The sequence below is a fragment of the Balaenoptera borealis genome (assembly GCF_965194805.1).
Source record: "Balaenoptera borealis genome assembly, chromosome: 11".
NCBI lineage: Eukaryota > Metazoa > Chordata > Mammalia > Artiodactyla > Balaenopteridae > Balaenoptera > Balaenoptera borealis.
The window spans coordinates 15,985,591-16,000,754 of record NC_138868.1 but is presented as its reverse complement, the minus strand read 5'-3'; the positions used below and the strand labels follow the sequence as shown (position 1 = coordinate 16,000,754).

At 58.1% G+C, this 15,164-nt stretch overlaps 1 protein-coding gene across 4 annotated transcripts in view; it reads right to left on the bottom strand.

Moving 5' to 3' along the window:
• The window catches only part of TP53I11 (tumor protein p53 inducible protein 11), a 30,407-nt gene extending 15,512 nt beyond the window's left edge, over positions 1–14,895 (bottom strand). Inside the window, exons 1-6 of one of the 4 annotated variants that reach the window (XM_082342350.1) lie at positions 14,606–14,895; positions 3,353–3,420; positions 2,387–2,546; positions 1,701–1,759; positions 1,439–1,487; positions 985–1,081 (exon numbers count right to left, since the gene is read on the bottom strand). In XM_082342350.1, coding sequence (XP_082198476.1) covers positions 985–1,081; positions 1,439–1,487; positions 1,701–1,759; positions 2,387–2,515 — 334 coding nt within the window. In that variant the 5' untranslated portion in view covers positions 2,516–2,546; positions 3,353–3,420; positions 14,606–14,895. Of the gene's footprint in view, positions 1–984; positions 1,082–1,438; positions 1,488–1,700; positions 1,760–2,386; positions 2,547–3,352; positions 3,421–13,876; positions 13,972–14,360; positions 14,543–14,605 lie in introns of those variants that run through there. The other 3 variants (XM_082342347.1, XM_082342348.1, XM_082342349.1) reach the window with 3 other exon arrangements.
• Between the last annotated feature and the right edge of the window lie 269 nt (positions 14,896–15,164).

Sequence of the window (15,164 nt, the reverse complement as noted above, 5' to 3'; positions counted from 1 at the left end):
CAGAGAGGGGAGTGGGGGGCGGAGGAGCCTGATCCACCCGCCCCCCTGGGGGACGGGCAGGGGGCCTGGTCCTCCTCCCTCTATCCCGGACATGCCCTGCCCCCACTCCCAGTGCTCAAATTAAAACTCATCCGTCATCCAACCTGACCCATAACCCCGTAACACTAGCTCTCCCATTGCGTGGCTGAAGGGCCTGAAGCTGTCCCAGTCCCCACCCCCCAACCCCACCCCAGAGCTACTGGCGCTGGCCCTTGAATGTCAAGTAGAAGTGCAGTTGGCACAAGGCTGGGGAAACTGGGTTGCAAAGTCGCGGAGGCCTTCTGAAACGGGGGACTGGGCCTCAGGAGGTGCGCCTGGAGTCCGGGGACCACCGTGGGATGTGGGGGAGGGAGGTTTGGCAGGCAGTCTGGATCCACCCCACAGATGACCCTGAATATCAGAGACCAGGAGGAGCTGGGACTTCAGTCTGCGGGTAATAGGGAGCCATAGAATGTTTTGGAGAAGAGGAGGGACACCACCAGTGCTGGGTTTTAAATGCTGTCATTTAGCTTCCTAACAGGCACTGCTGCGTGTGACTCACGTTGGAGAGGAGACAGAAGTGGTTCAAGTGGGCAGTCCAAGGGTGAGGGTTTTACAGACACTGTTGATTTTGCCTCCTCCTCTAGGCTGTGAGGCCCTGGAGGGCGGAGCCTGGGCTTCTTTCATTTCTCTACCTCAATGCCCAGGTGGTGCACTACACACAGCAGGCACTCAATAAGCGCTTTGTCCCAGATGATGCCAAAGACAGAGTCCCAATCCACTGGGGACATTCTACCAGTGGCCACAAGATGGCAGCACACACCCAGCAGAGACAGACTTGTTGGCTGAAACGTGGGTTCTGAGAAGGGGAGCCCCAGCACAAAGAAGGCTCCCCATGTTCCCTCAGCCCCTACTGGTCCCTCGGCTGCCTATCACCTCCCCAGAGTCTGCCCCAGCAATACTCACTGAGGAGGGCGCCGCCATAGAGGCGGATGGGGGTCTTGCTGGTCACCTGTGCTCCATCAAAGACTGCATCATAGAGCTGGTCAGGAAAGGTGAGGGCCTGTGGACAGCGGGCGGGAGGCTCAGGGTGAGGGGCTCACTGTGGAAACTTCCCCTGGACATCTCCTTCCTCTCCCCAGTAGCAGCCCAGGGTCAGGACACTGATTGCCCCCGACCCCTCCATACCAGGACAGAAGATCTGAGGTTCCAGTGACAAGGAGTTGGGACCAAGGACCATGGGAGCTAGGATGCTCCAGGGCAGGGCACAGGTGGGGATAAGTGTCAGGAGAACAGGTCACGGAGGCAGCCAGAGAGTCTGGACAGATGGGGCTTCAATATGATGGCTGTGCACAGAAAGGCAGCAGGGGTCCCAGGGCAGGGGAGGGGGCCAGGTCCCAGGGGTGGGGCAGGGACTCACCATGATGGCAATGCCGGAGAAGAGCACAGCAGAAACAAACTGCCAGACCCTGGGGAGGCGTGGAGAGGAAGGTCAGAGCCAGACCCCTTGCTGCCACCCCAGGCCCCACAGGACCCTTCCCTCTCCAGCCAAGATGCCCAGGGATGGCTGGTCTGGGGGAGGGAATTTGACGGGATGGAACCAAAGACAAGACTACACAGGGGCAAGGCTGATGAGCCCCTCCCCCTAGCCCTGCCCCCCACCAAACTCTCGTAATGCTTACCTGAGCCCCAAAGGCTCCCGAACAGCAAACTTCATCTCATTGCCCAAGACCTGGCTGATCTGTGGACACAGAGGGGTCAGAGGCAACCAGGCTGAACGCAGCTCTGCCTGCCCAGTCTACTCACCTCTTCCAGAGGCCCCTGGATGCCCAGGTGGCTCTGCTTAGCCAAAGGGTCACCCAGGCCGGGAGGGTCACACTGAGGCACACCCTCTCTTCCTCCTCTTGACACCGGGGCTTATGGGAAGCTGAAAATACAGTGGCTGAGGATGAAAGCTCAGAGGTCTGCCAGATGTGGGCTTGAAGGCTGGCTCTGCCACTGATTGGTGTGGCCCTGGGGAAGTCCTTAACCTCTCTGAGCCTCAGTTTCCTCATCTATAAAATGGGTTAATAACTGACCCTATATCTCCCAAGGTAAATAATGCTTATAAAGTAGCTGGTGCCATAGCAAGCAAAAAATAAGCACTCAACTAATTCTAACGATCCATTTTCGTTATTGCTACTATTCCTCTGCCATATCCATTAGATTTCTAGAAAATATGAGCTAAATCTGGGGGCTCCCTGCAGCTATAATGGGTCTCAGCTATTCTTCTCCCCAAACAGTGGGCCAGATCTGCCTCCCCAAATTGGTGCTCAGAGGCAGACCCCCATGTGGCTGGTTCAAGGCCCCTCCTCCGAGCTCTACCCACCTTGGAGCGGTGAACCTCCCCATCGTCATCCTCCCCGCCCACGCCGAGGATCTTGCGGGTCTTCAGGCGGCTCACAAGGTCCGTCTGGCTGTGCTTCTTCATGAGAGGTGGGGGCTGCTTGGCTGCCATCTTGTCCTGGAGCCCGGCCTCTGTAGGAGGGCTGCAGGGAGACACCAGCCTCAGCCACGGGTCCTGCCCAGCTTCCAGATCTCAGAGGGCAGCCAGACCCCAGCCCAGGGCCTGGGGACGCCTCCCCGTCAACCTGGGGCAGCAGGTGGACACTGGAGGAGGAATCTGAGGGCCCAGGTTCAGTACTGGGCTCCCCAACCACCCAACTGTGTGATTAAAAAGGGTCAAGTCACTGCCCTCTCCTGGCCTCAGCTTCCTCATCTGTAAAATGCGTTAGGGCAGATGGTCCTAAGGCCTTCCAGCTCCACCAGCCCATCTGGATGGTAAGTGGATGTGGTATGCCCCAGACGACCAGGCCGGACGGAGCATTACAGACAGCCCTGGAGGAGGTATAGGCCCAGGACAAGGCATTCAGGCCTGGATAGAGACTGTATCCAAAGGTTCCTGGGGGCAGGGGGTAAACTGGGGTCTGGGTCAGCCCTGCCAGAAGAGGGAAGGGTCTACCCAAGCCTGGGTAGGGCTCCTGAGTTCTGGAGTCCAGGCCGCCATTGAACTTTTGCCAGACAATTCCTCTGCCCAGCAAGCCCTCCCACCCACCCTCCCAGACAACCTCCCTCTAACCTGCCAGCACTGAAAAGAAGGGGAGGGGGTGACCCCAGGACCCAGCTGAGCCAGAGGAAGGATGGCCAGGAGAGTTGGCAGGGCTCTGTGGCAGTAGTCTGGGCCTTGCCCCTCCCTGCTCTCCCCTCACCCCCCTAGGTCTGCCCACGATCCTTGATGGCACCCAACCTCCGGCCTCCCCCCAGCTCCACCTCAGACCAGCTCTTGAGCACCTACTGTGTGCCGGGCAGTGGAGACGCTGATGTGAGTTGAGTGGCCGTCCTCACCTTCAGTCAGAACAAAATCTATGTGGAGGAGACAACAGTGTAAACCACAGTGAGGTAAAGGCTTCCAGAAGCCGGCCCTGAGGGGGCTCCTGTGATCACAGCCGCCCTGCAAGATGGGTACTATTTACACCCATTCTACAGATGAGAAAACCAAGTTCAATGAGGTTCGATAGAAGACCGGGTTGAAAAATGGTAGTACCCCCCACCTTATCACGTGCCGCACCAGTGCTGGGTGCCTCCCATATCCCTGCACCTCTTTCTCACCCACAGCTACTCTCCAGCAAGGCAGGAAAACCACCCCCGATAACAGACAAGGCTCAGAAGTTGCCTGTCCCTCAACCAGGGACCTGAGGTGGGCTTGCTGGACCCCCCCAACCAGGCATCAGACTCAGGTCTTTGTGTGGCCCCCGGCAAGTCTCACCCTCTCAGCCCCAGCCAGAGGCAGGGCACAGAAATGTCCCCAGGTCACCTCCAGTTTTCCAGACTCTAAGACACTAAGACCCAGTGTCTTAAAACAAAATAGAGCACCCAGCAAATAAACATCAGAACAAAGAATCAAATGGGGGGGGGGGTGTTTGGAAAACATGGCTTTACACTGGATGAACTGGGCAGGAAGCATACCAGCTCGAGTTTGGAAATAATGGCCAAGGTCATTACTGGAGGTCTTTAGTGAGTAATGTCCAGGCCCCACTGTCCTCCTAAGCCCCCTGGCCTAGTTCCTCACCTGTAAAACAGGGGCAGCTATGCTTTCCTCTCCCACGTATATACATCCCGGGGAATGGGAGGCAGCGGCTGGTGGTGACCAGGAAGGCAGCTCAATGAATGCCTGATGCTGGTCAGCGGGGGCAGCCGCCCGGGGCAGCAAGGGTTTAACCAGGCTCCTCGGGGTGGGGGGGCCCAGGCACTGTCACAACACCTCAGCCGCTTGCTACCACCTTCTGGTGAATCCAGGTAGAAGCTATGATCAGCCTGGCATCCCTCCCACTTGCCAGGTGGACCCGCGGGAGGGTGCCCCCCGGGAGCCAGCAAGCCATTGGCCCCTCACCCATCCCTCCATGAAGGAAGCACCAGGCAAGCTGGTCGCCACCCTTCCTCTTCCGGCCTCCCCTCTGGCCTTTTATTTTTTAATTTGCATACAGTGAAATGAACCTTCTTTGGGGACTGTAGTTATATGAATCTTAGCACATGTATAGATCCAGGTAACCACCGCCTCCAAATCAGGACCCAGGGCAGCTGCATCACCAGTCAGACCCTCCCCTCACCCCTGACCCCAGGCAACCGCCGATCTGTTGTCTGTCACTATAGTTTTGTTTCTGTTTTTTCAAGTGTGTTCCATAAATGGAATCATGTAGTATATAACCGTGGAGACCGGCTTCTTTCATTCAGCATCATGCCTTTGAGGCTCATCCAGGCTGCTGTGTATATGGACGGTCCCTTCCTCTCGGCAGGAGAGTGGGAATCAATGTACCAGTACCCGGCGTCAACGTACCAGTTCGTTTACCCTGTCACTCACTGAAGGACATCTGAGTTGTTTCAGAGTTTGACAATTATGAATAGAGCTGCTATAAACATTCATGTGCAGGTTTTGGTGTGACCATGAGTTTTCATTTCTCGAAGGTAAATACCTGGGTGTGGAATTATATTGAGTTATATGGTAAATCTACGTTTAATTCTAGAAGAAAGTGCCAGACTGCTTTCCAGAGCAGTGAACCATTTCCGTTTCCCCACAATGCATGAGTGTTCCCATTCCTCCCCATCCTCGCCAGCACCAGGTATGCTCAGACTTGACTTTAGCCCTTCATATAGGTCTCCATAGTGTTTTAACCCTTCTCACCCAGGTCGACCAGGCTGCCTGACTCAGTCCTGCTGTGCCCCTTACTGCCTATGTTTAGTGAACAAGTCACACTGCTCTGAGCCTCGGTTTTCCCCATCTGTGAAATGGAGCTGTAATTCCCAGCTCCTAGAGATCCAGGGGCAAAAGGAGAAGCTTGGTCAAGAGCACACAGCACAGCACCTACACATTTAAATGAAAGGACTGCATTTAGTGAGCATGTGCTGTGAGCCATGTAGGGGGTGGTGGGACTGGGTCCCTGCCCTTAAGTAGCTCACAGCCTGAGTGGGGACAGGGATGCTGATCTGTCAGGCACGAATCAGAGCAAGTTGCTTCTCTGAGCCCCAGTATTCTCATCTGTGAAATGGAAACAACAACCCTTATATCTTCCCTAGGCCTGGTCAAAGCAGAAGCAAAATAATGGACAGAAAGTATTTTATAAAGTGCCTGCTAAAGCCAGAAGAGCTTAGCTGCAGAAGCCATACACTCTGAGTTCAAATCCCAGGGCCACCACTTCTTAGCTGTGTGCCTGTGGGCAAGTCACTTACACTCTCTGTGCCTCAGTCACCCCATCCATAGTTGGGGAAGCAAAGGGTCTTCCCTCATAGGGATGCTGTGAGAATACAAGATGTGACCTCCGTGAAGAGCGTAGGGTAGTGCCTGGCCCGTACCAAGTGCTTGGTTGACATGGGCACTTAGACACAGACACCCCCTCCTCCCCACGTCCCCCATGTGGCAGGGGCTCCGGGGTGGAGGCCAGGGAGGATCAGGAGAGGGGCCTAACTAGCATTTCCTAACGTCTCCACCCTTTGGGCAAAGTCCCCAGACCTCAATCCCATGGCGTAAGGCTGACACTCGGGCCACAGCACACCAGGCCTGGGCTGTGTCAGCGAACCCCGCTCAGAGGGTCGGCTGCCTTCCTCTGCCCGATGGTCCCTCCCCACCAACACAGGCACAGACGTCCCCTCGGCACCACAGGCCCAGGGCTGGTACAAAAGGGGGGCTACAGGGTCCTGGGCTCCATTTGACGTCCGGTATCACTCAGGCACAGCCATCAGGTGCCTGGGCTGGTGGGACCCACTGCGGCTGTCCCCAGAGCCCAGAGCCCAGCAGCAAGCTCACCACCAACAAAGGGCCCTACAGCCTCCCAGGGAAAGTGAGATCTTAAACATTATCTCCAGGGAGCAGGGTCCCCAGCACCTGGCCCTACAGAGTTAAGTGCTCTGAGACCTGCGTCCTATTGCTCCTTCACCCGCAGGACTGGACCCCACCTGGAGAGGGCAGGCGGGCAGCTGCCACACTCACACGCTCACATACACACACACGCACGTGTGCGCACAGCAGCCCCTAAGCACCCCACCGCCGAGACACACCACACACCCCCTCTGATCTGCCCATGAACTTTCCTCCCTTTCAAGGTCACTCCAGGTAGGGCTGGCCCCATTTTAACCTAAGAGAGGACAGAGGACAGCTCCCCCACTCCCTCCTTGTACCCCAGCTGAACATCGGCTTTGGGGCAGCCAGACCTGGGTTCAAATCCTGATTCTGTAGGACACCGCAGCTTTCCCAGCCTCAGTTTCTGCCCCTGTGCAATGGGGCTAATGAGAAGGCCCACGCTGCAGAAGGGCTGGAGGAGAGAGATAACAGGCGATACCTTGTGGCAAAGTGCCCTGCCCGGGGCCAGGCAGGGCCCCGCGCCTTCTCCTTCCCTCTCCTCACTCAGCCGTGCACAGTGGAAAAAGCCTGCCTGTCACAGCCGTCATGCTTCCTTTCCCAGGCCCCACTGCCTCCTGAAGGGCCCCCCGGGTGCCAGGCTGGTGCCAGGCTGCCCAAGGCTAGGGGAAGGGCTGGGAGGAGGGCTGCCCTTGCTCCTAGATGCTCACTTGGGAGGCCCTGCCAGGCAAGGAGAAGGGAAAATGCGGCTTGCAGCCCCCAGACCCAGTGTTCACGATCCTCTGCATCCTGCCCCTGGCCAGCCTCTCTGACCTCAATTCCCAATAAACTGGGAAATCACTGTCCTTTGAACAGTTGTTCTCCCTTCTGAACCACTGCCTTCCACTCCCTCCATCCCGATGGCCCCTGTTCCTCAGGGTCTTTGCACGCCCCCTCCTCCAGGGAGCCTTCCCAGGGCACAGTGCCCCTCCCCTCTCTGGACCCTCAGTGGCGGCCAGGGCCACTTCCGGCCCATCCTCCTCATCATTTCAGGGCCAGCTGGCCTCCCTGAGACCCAGTGATCTGAAGGCAGGGCTGGTATTGTGCCCACCTGAGAACCTCCCCGCTGGCCCCGCTGGGACACAGAGGCACTCTGGCAGCAGAGGCGAATGAGGGATGGTCAGGCCAAGGCAAGCAGGTCTCCCTAACTCTACCCACAACACTCAGGATCACACTCAGTTAGACCTGGCAGGGCCCAAGGGGAGGCTCTGCCCCACACACACGCTGGACAGGCCAGAGAGCTGAGGCCCAGAGCGGGCGAGCTCTGCCCCAGGCCACACGTGAGCTGGTGACACAGGAGAGCAGGGAAGGAGCTTTGTGGTCAGGCAGAGCTGGGTTCCAATCCGGTACCTCCTCTGGCCAGGTGACCGTGAGCAAGCAGGTCAGGGGGTGCTGAAGACTCCAGGAGAGTAGGTGGGGTTTTCCCTGGCAACTGGGGTGCCCAAGAAATGACTGGAGGTTGGGTGAGAACGTTGGGTGAGACCCCACTACCACCTCAGAGAGCTGCAGCCATCTCTAGGTGAGTGCCACGGGGCAGGGGTTACTGATGGTTTTGTTCACCTGGCCGGGACAGCTCCAGGCATGGGAGGAGCTCAACAAAAATTCGGGACAAAGTAAAGTTGGGGGAAGGGTTTCGAGGCCCCCTGCTGGCCAAGATCTGACCCCGTGTAGCCCCTTCCTCCTTCCTCATCTGAGGCCAGAAAAGAACATCCCCAAAGAGCTCCTAGCGGCGGCAAGACAGAAGGGGCCATGATGGCACAGAGGCCAAGCAGAGCCTCGAGATTGGACCAGGAAGCGAAGGGCTCATGAGGGGACAGGAGGAGCGCGTTACAAGTGTCAGGGGAGGGGCGGGGGCGGGCATATACTTAATGATGAGGCACACTTGGACTCAAACCCCCAACTCTTTCTCTTAATTGGTCTGTGACCTCAGGAAAGTTACTTAACCTCTCTGAGCCTCCATTTCCTCATTTGTGAAACCACACGACGACTTCTTAGCTCACAGGGTTGTGTGATTAGACAGACTGAGAAAAGGCAGTGGAGGGGCCTGGTCCCTGGTATGCACTCCCCGAAGGACAGCAATTAACAACACTAAAGGGGTGGCTGTCCAGGCGCTGCCCTGGCAGCAGAGCCCATGGGGCTGAGACATCTTTCCCAAGCCAGTCCTGGAGGACCGCTCCCAACCCCCCTGTAGCCTTCCCAGGAAGCCTGGTTTCCACAGAAACAGATGGACTGCAGAGCTGTCCCCTTCATGGAGAATGTGCCACCATGAGGGCTGGCTTAGGAGGGGCTGGGGGAGAGGAAGGGGCCTGGGGCCCAGAGCACCCACCAGCCGCCGAGCCTCCGGTGATTCAGGGGGGAGTCATTGCTGTTGAGTGTCAGAGCCAAGAACCGCTTCCTTTGCAAACAAGACCCTCTGCTGGAGGGACAGCATACCTGTCCCTCCCCATCTGGTAAGAAGAAATGCCCCCAAAACTTCCTCCCAAGGAAAGGGGGCAGGGGACAAGTACTTCTAGACCAGGAATTCCGTGTAACCCCCATAGCCCTATGAGAACAGCTGTACTATGACTCCCATTTTACAGATGAGGAAACTAAGGCCCAAGTGACTTACGTATGTGTCTCTTGGGGTAAGTGGCAGAGCCGAAATTCAAACTAAGTTAACTGTGCCTAACTGGATATTCAGAGAGGAGCTGGTGTGTGTGCATGCGTGTGCATGAGCGCACGTGTACCTGTGCGTGTGGTGGGGGTGTGGTGTGGTGAACATGACACCCAAAAAGAACTAAACTCTAAGCCATCTTCCCCATCGCATCTCCCCGTGAAAGTCCCTGGCAGGTTGCCAGCATCTGAACCCCTCCCTGGGGTCCAGCCTCCCTTGGATTAAGGCCCTGTGACTCCAGCAGGACCTGGGAAGGGCTACAAGGAGACCCATTGTTCAGTTATCATGTTGGTGCAAAATAGCTGGAAATGGGGTCTGGGACGGGCAGCAGAGGAGTGGGGGCAGTGAGAGATGGAGCCTCCCGGCCCTGGGCAGAGGGAAGGGGAGGCAGGGAGAGCCCCAGCAAGGGGACCATGGGGGCTGGAGGGTCCAGAGCCTGCATCATCCTTCCTGTGGTCCCTTCCGTGGGCAGCCCATCAGCCCCTTGGGCGAGATGGGGTCTAAAGAACCCCCAGCCCAGAACCCTCCACCGGGGCCCTCAGGCAGAGTGAATTTCAAATCTCAAGGTCCAAATCTCTGTATCATTAGTCCTGTGTCTTTGGGTAGATTAACTTCCTGGAGCCTCCATTCCTTCACTGTAAATGGGGTGACAATGCCTGACTTACTAGGTTGTCAGCAGGGTTGGACTAAACTAGGAAGTCACACAGCTGCATCACCGACATTATCACAGTGGCCTCTGGGGTGCAGGTTTTGCCGGGTGGGCGTTTCCTCAGGGTACACGGGCTAAGGGAAGAAGCGGAGGCGAGGCTGCCACGTGGCAGGGCTTCCTTGCAGTGTGTCCCTCGAGAGCAGAGTGCAATTATTCTAAAGGCCAGCCTGCCTCAGGCGGCCTTGTCTCTCAAGTAGCCGGTGAGCCAGTGGAAGGTGGGGCTGCATCATCCACCTCTCTCTGTACCGGCAGCACCACCGGGCTCAGGGCTCTGTGTCAAGGGCAAGGATGACAGAGTAGAACTGGCGGGGGAGAAGAAAGAACACGACGCGAACCTGCTGGGGTACAAACCAGTCCCCATGACAAAGCTCTGTAGTCAAGAAAGGGATTCCACACCCCATTTCCAAGAACTCCAGGAACACAGGAGCTGGCAATGGAGGGTTTGACTGAAGCTGGAAGGCTGAGCCCTGAGTCACTGGGCTGGGAGACAGGACAGCTGAGGTCACCAACAGATTCTGCCATCACAGGTAAGCCAGGGCCGGGCTCTGGGACTCAGCTTCCTCGCCTGAAAAATGGAAGTGTGGTCTCCAGGGCCCCTCCTGGCTGTGATATTCCTGATCTGGCTTCCAAACCTTGTCACTCACCAGCCGCACTCCAGCAAAGACCCCAGCACAAGCTGCCCCGCCCCCAAGTCCTACCACCTCTCTCACTGGCTCTGGAAACACACATTTTGCTATTTCTCTACCAGTTCTCTCTCTTTCGAAGCTGCCTAATTTCCAGAAGGACAGAGGAAAGCCCACATTTTCATCACAAATATCTCCAAGCCCTCAGGGACAGAAAAAATAAACATTCCCTGCTGTGTTGGAGAGGGTGAGAGGGCAGGGCAGGACAAGGGGCAAGAAGGAGGGGACATCCCTGGGGGCCTCACCCTCTGAAACTGCTGTGTGGGCAAGGGGGTGTCCAGGCCTCGGATGGCCATCCACTGCCACACAGAAGTCACTGAGAGGGGCTTCTCTGTCCCTACTGTCACTCACAAAGGGCAGAACACATGGAGAATTCCTGTCCTTTCCAACCCAGGAGTGGGCCAGCCTCCCCCTCAGCGCAGCGACCACATCAGGGCCCTCAAAGGCAGCTGGTGCTTCCAGATCCCATGGGGCCATGGTTATTGGGACAGTCTGGCTTCCAGATCCCATTAGGCCAGAGCTCTTGTGAAAAGGCAGTGGCCATATCCCTCTCCCCTCCCACTCCTTCCACCTCCCCCACGCCTGTAGATGCCCAGAAACTTGGAGAGGAGGAGAGAAGGGTGGGAAGGGAGTTTCTGTGAAGAGATGCCCCACAATTTTGAGCCAACTTTTTCATAAGCAAGTAGTTATTTGCCCTTTGGGTGGGTTGGGGGAGGCAAGCAGAAGGATCCCTGTACTTTTCCCAGTACCCTGATGGGGCAGAACCACAGTCCAGAACTAACCATCTCCCCCAGGGTTTGGGGGGCTCTGGCATGACTCAAAAGGCCTGTGCTGATATCCTGGCTCCACCACTTATTAGCTGCATGGCCTTGGGCCAGTGATACTACCTCTCTGGGCCTCAGTTTCCTCTTCTGTTAAATGGGTGTAATAATGACACCCACCTCCCACTGATGAGAAGATGCACAAAAAACTCCTAAAACAGTTCCTGTTTATAGTGAACGCTCACAAATAATGTTGCTCTTATTTTCAGACAAGGAAATTCAACTTCTTTGCCTCAGTTTCCCCCTTGACCATACCAACTTCAGAACAGGTCCCCCTGTAGAAGCCACATGTGGATACAGAGTGGGGTGCTTACAAGGGAGTGGCCACAGGAAGGAAATGGGAAGAGAGAGAACTAGGGTCACTCTGGCTCAGGAGGAAGATGCTGCCCTGAGTGTACTGACAACAGGTGGGCAAGGGGAACCTGGGAAGGGGGCTGGCAACAGGCTGCAGAATATGGAGCCCCTTGGGGTACTAAGCCTGGGTGGCTCCCCTCCATATCCCCAGCACTTGGCCAGGCCTGGCCTGGGGAGGGGCACAACCATTGTTGTGAATAAATGGTTGAGATGCAGGGGGAAGGGAAAATTATTACGGGCTAGGAGTCAGAACATTAGGCACCCCACCCTGCAGTTGCCACTCCTAGGCAGCTTGCCCTGGGGTTACTTATGCTATCTCTGAGCATCACCTCCCTCATCTGTGAAATGGGGAGGCTTATCCCCTCTCAGCCAGCCTTGTCTCCTATCTCTTCCCCACCCGCTCACTCTACCCTAGCTACACTGGCTCCTTACAGTTCCTCAAATACAGCGGGCACATTCCAGCCTCAGGGCCTTTGCACAGGCTGTTCTCTGCCAGATCTTTAGTCCCTGAAGCTATCCCCACAGCTCACTCCCTCAAAACTTTAGCTCGTAAGTCACCTCCTCAGGGAGACCTCCCTGACCACCCTATTTAAAATGGCGACCTCACCCCTGGCCTCAACGCCCCCCAACACTCAACTTTTCCCCCTCACCTCCCAATATACTATATAATTTGCTTATTTACTTTATTAGTTATTTGCCCCTCCCCCACTGTAAGTGTCAGCTCCAGAAGGGCAAGAATCTTTTAATTTTGTTCACAGCTGTCTCTCAGGGCCTAGGACTGTATCTGGCACTTTGTTCATTAAATCATTTTTGGCCTAGCCCTCACAAACATTTTGTTCAATAAATGAAAGAAAGTAAAGAACAGTTCAGCGCTGTGTGAATATCACAGGTCTCTCTGTCAATTCCACTGTTCCTCCCACCCCCAACCCCTGAACTGGCAGGCCCTTCCTCCAGCAGACACAGAGGGGGGCTACCATAAGATCTTGGGGGAGGGGAGGCAGTTGAGTGTGGGGTTAGAGAACTTGGGGTGCTGGTGGCGGGCCTGAGCTGTGGATCCAGGAGGTACTGACAGCCAAACATGGGTGGAGGGCTTTGGGCCTCAGCCCTCCACTCCAAATTTAGGACAGATTAAGCTGACAGCAGGTGGGCAGAAAAGGAGAAGTCAGGTCTGCTAGTTCCCAAGACAATGGGGCCAGGAGGGCACCTTGGGGGGCAGAGGGCCCCTTTTACAGATGGGATAACAGAGGCCTGGAGAATACGTAGTCTTATTTACTAACAACCCAACAAGAAAAATCTTTGCTCCCCCTGGGCTAAGTGTGAGGCCCGGCTGAAAAATGGACTCGGCCTCCCCCTGGCTCTCCAACAACCCTCTCACCTCCCTCTCCACCCCCCACCCCTCCCCCCATCCCCCATCCCTGTGTCCCTGTCCCTCCCCACCCCCCACCCCTCCCCCATCCCCCATCCCTGTGTCCCTGGCACTGCGAGCTGGAGGAAGAGAGGGCATCAGCTCCCTCTCCACAGGCCACCAAGACTGGAGGTCCAAGAGGCCTTTCAGTTGGGGTGGGCATCCCTGCAGCCCCGGTGCCTTCTCCCCGCAGGGCAGCCCCACCGGGAAAAGTTTGTCTGAAGGAAATCAACCAGGAAGTGCGGGGCGGTGGGGCGGTGCGGCGGCGAGGCGGCCTTGGCCGTCGACGCTGGGCTCTGGGCTACAGAGACGCCCCAGGGTTCTCGGCCTCCACCCTCCACCCGGCTCCCGCCCCCGTCCCCTTCGCTCCCGCGTAGAAATCCGCTCCCCCCGGGGCCTCGAGGAGGCGGCGGGAGCCCGGGACGGGGTAGGGGCGGGGGAGGGCGGAGCGAGAGGACGCCGAGCTAGGTCCCAACCGTGATAGGGGCGTCGGGGGTGGGCGAGGCGTCCTGGCGGTTCCCCTACGGACCCCCGGAGTGGGTACGAGTATACCGCCCAAGGCAGGCAGTCCCAGGCTATTCAGCGCCAGGACAATGGCACCACGCTGCCTCCGTCCGCTGAGCGCGCGGCTTGGGAGAGAGTGGGGAGCGTCGGTCTCCACCTGTCCATCCCCTAACCTCCTCCCAACAACTGGGGCTTAGGCTCGGCTGCCGCTTCTGCTCCCCCCACCCCTGGAGGCTGGGGTCTCCCGGTCTTGCTCCTCCCCCCTCCAATGTGTCCTTTATCTCCCAGCTCCAGATACCCACCCACTTTCATAGAGGGCTGGGGGCTCCAGGCGGGAGCTCCTGGCTGTCCGGACGCCTGCGGTGCTCTGGCCCAGCACTCCCGCCCCCACGGTCTCCTGAACCAGAAGGTCGGGCCAGACTTATGGGCAGCGGGAACCCCGCCACCTTCAACCTCGACCCAGCAGGGGGCGAGGAAGGGGACTCGCAAGTTTGTGCCGCACACACCCCGGACCCGGGAACAATGGAGGGAGGACGGGCACCGGGATGGAGGGGGGAGGGGACAGAGAACCGAGCGCGGGGACCGAGTCAGACCCCAGGGAGGGAGAAAATGCTTTCCGCTCGGTTTCTCCCTCGCTCCGAAGCGGAGAGCGCGAGCCCAAGAGGCGGAGGCGGAGGGCGGAATAAACCGTCCTAGAGGGAGGAGACGGCGGAGGGAGGAAGCCGGGGGAGAGAGGGAAACCGAGTCAGAGGAAAGGGAGCAAGCGGAGAGCGCGAAGGAGAGGACCTGAAGGGGCTGCGGGACGGCGCCCGGGAGAACCGCGGAGGGGGGAATCCCTGGAGTCCCGGCAGAACCCTCCAGCGCCAAGAGGTGCTGGGGCGCCCGATTCGCGCGCACGGGGTCCTCTCTGTCCTCGGCGGTCCCTGCGGCCGCAGGAGCCCCCAGTGGGCTGCGCTGCGCAGGCACCGGCCAGCTGCCGGCGGGAAGGGAAAGTGCGAGGCTCCGAAGCGGCGGCGGGGAGCAGAACTTACGTTCCTAGCGCCTGCTGGCGCCGGCGCTGCGCGGAGCTGGCGTGCCAGGGGGACTCTCGGGCCCTCGGGCGACTCACATCGCGCCGCCCGCGCCGGGCAGGGCAGGGCCGGCTGGACTGCGCGCGGGGCCCAGCGCGGCGGGGCTTTGCCCGAGTCTGGCGGCCCGAGCTGGTCCCTCCTCTCAGTTTCGTGCACAAGCCAATGGCGCGCCGTCCCCTCCCACGCGCCGCGCTGCCTAGCCCCCGAGGGTGGCCGCCGGGGCGGGCGGGAGAGAAGGGTTGGGGCGACTGGGCCCACGGGCTCCCCAGCCGAGGCTTTCCCCGAGATCGCCTGCGGGGGGCGCGCTCACGCCCCGGGGGAAGGCGGTTGGGAATCCGAACAGAGGACTCGCGCCGCCCAGGGAGACTTTTCGTGGCAAATTCTCAAGACTGCGCCCCTTTCGTGAGACTATCAACACCCTCATAGGTTGGCAAGCCACCTTGTCTTAAATATCCCTGGGGTATCGCCTGGGGCCTAGGCCAGTGTCTAAAACGGAAAGGAATGCTTTGGCTGGTAGATA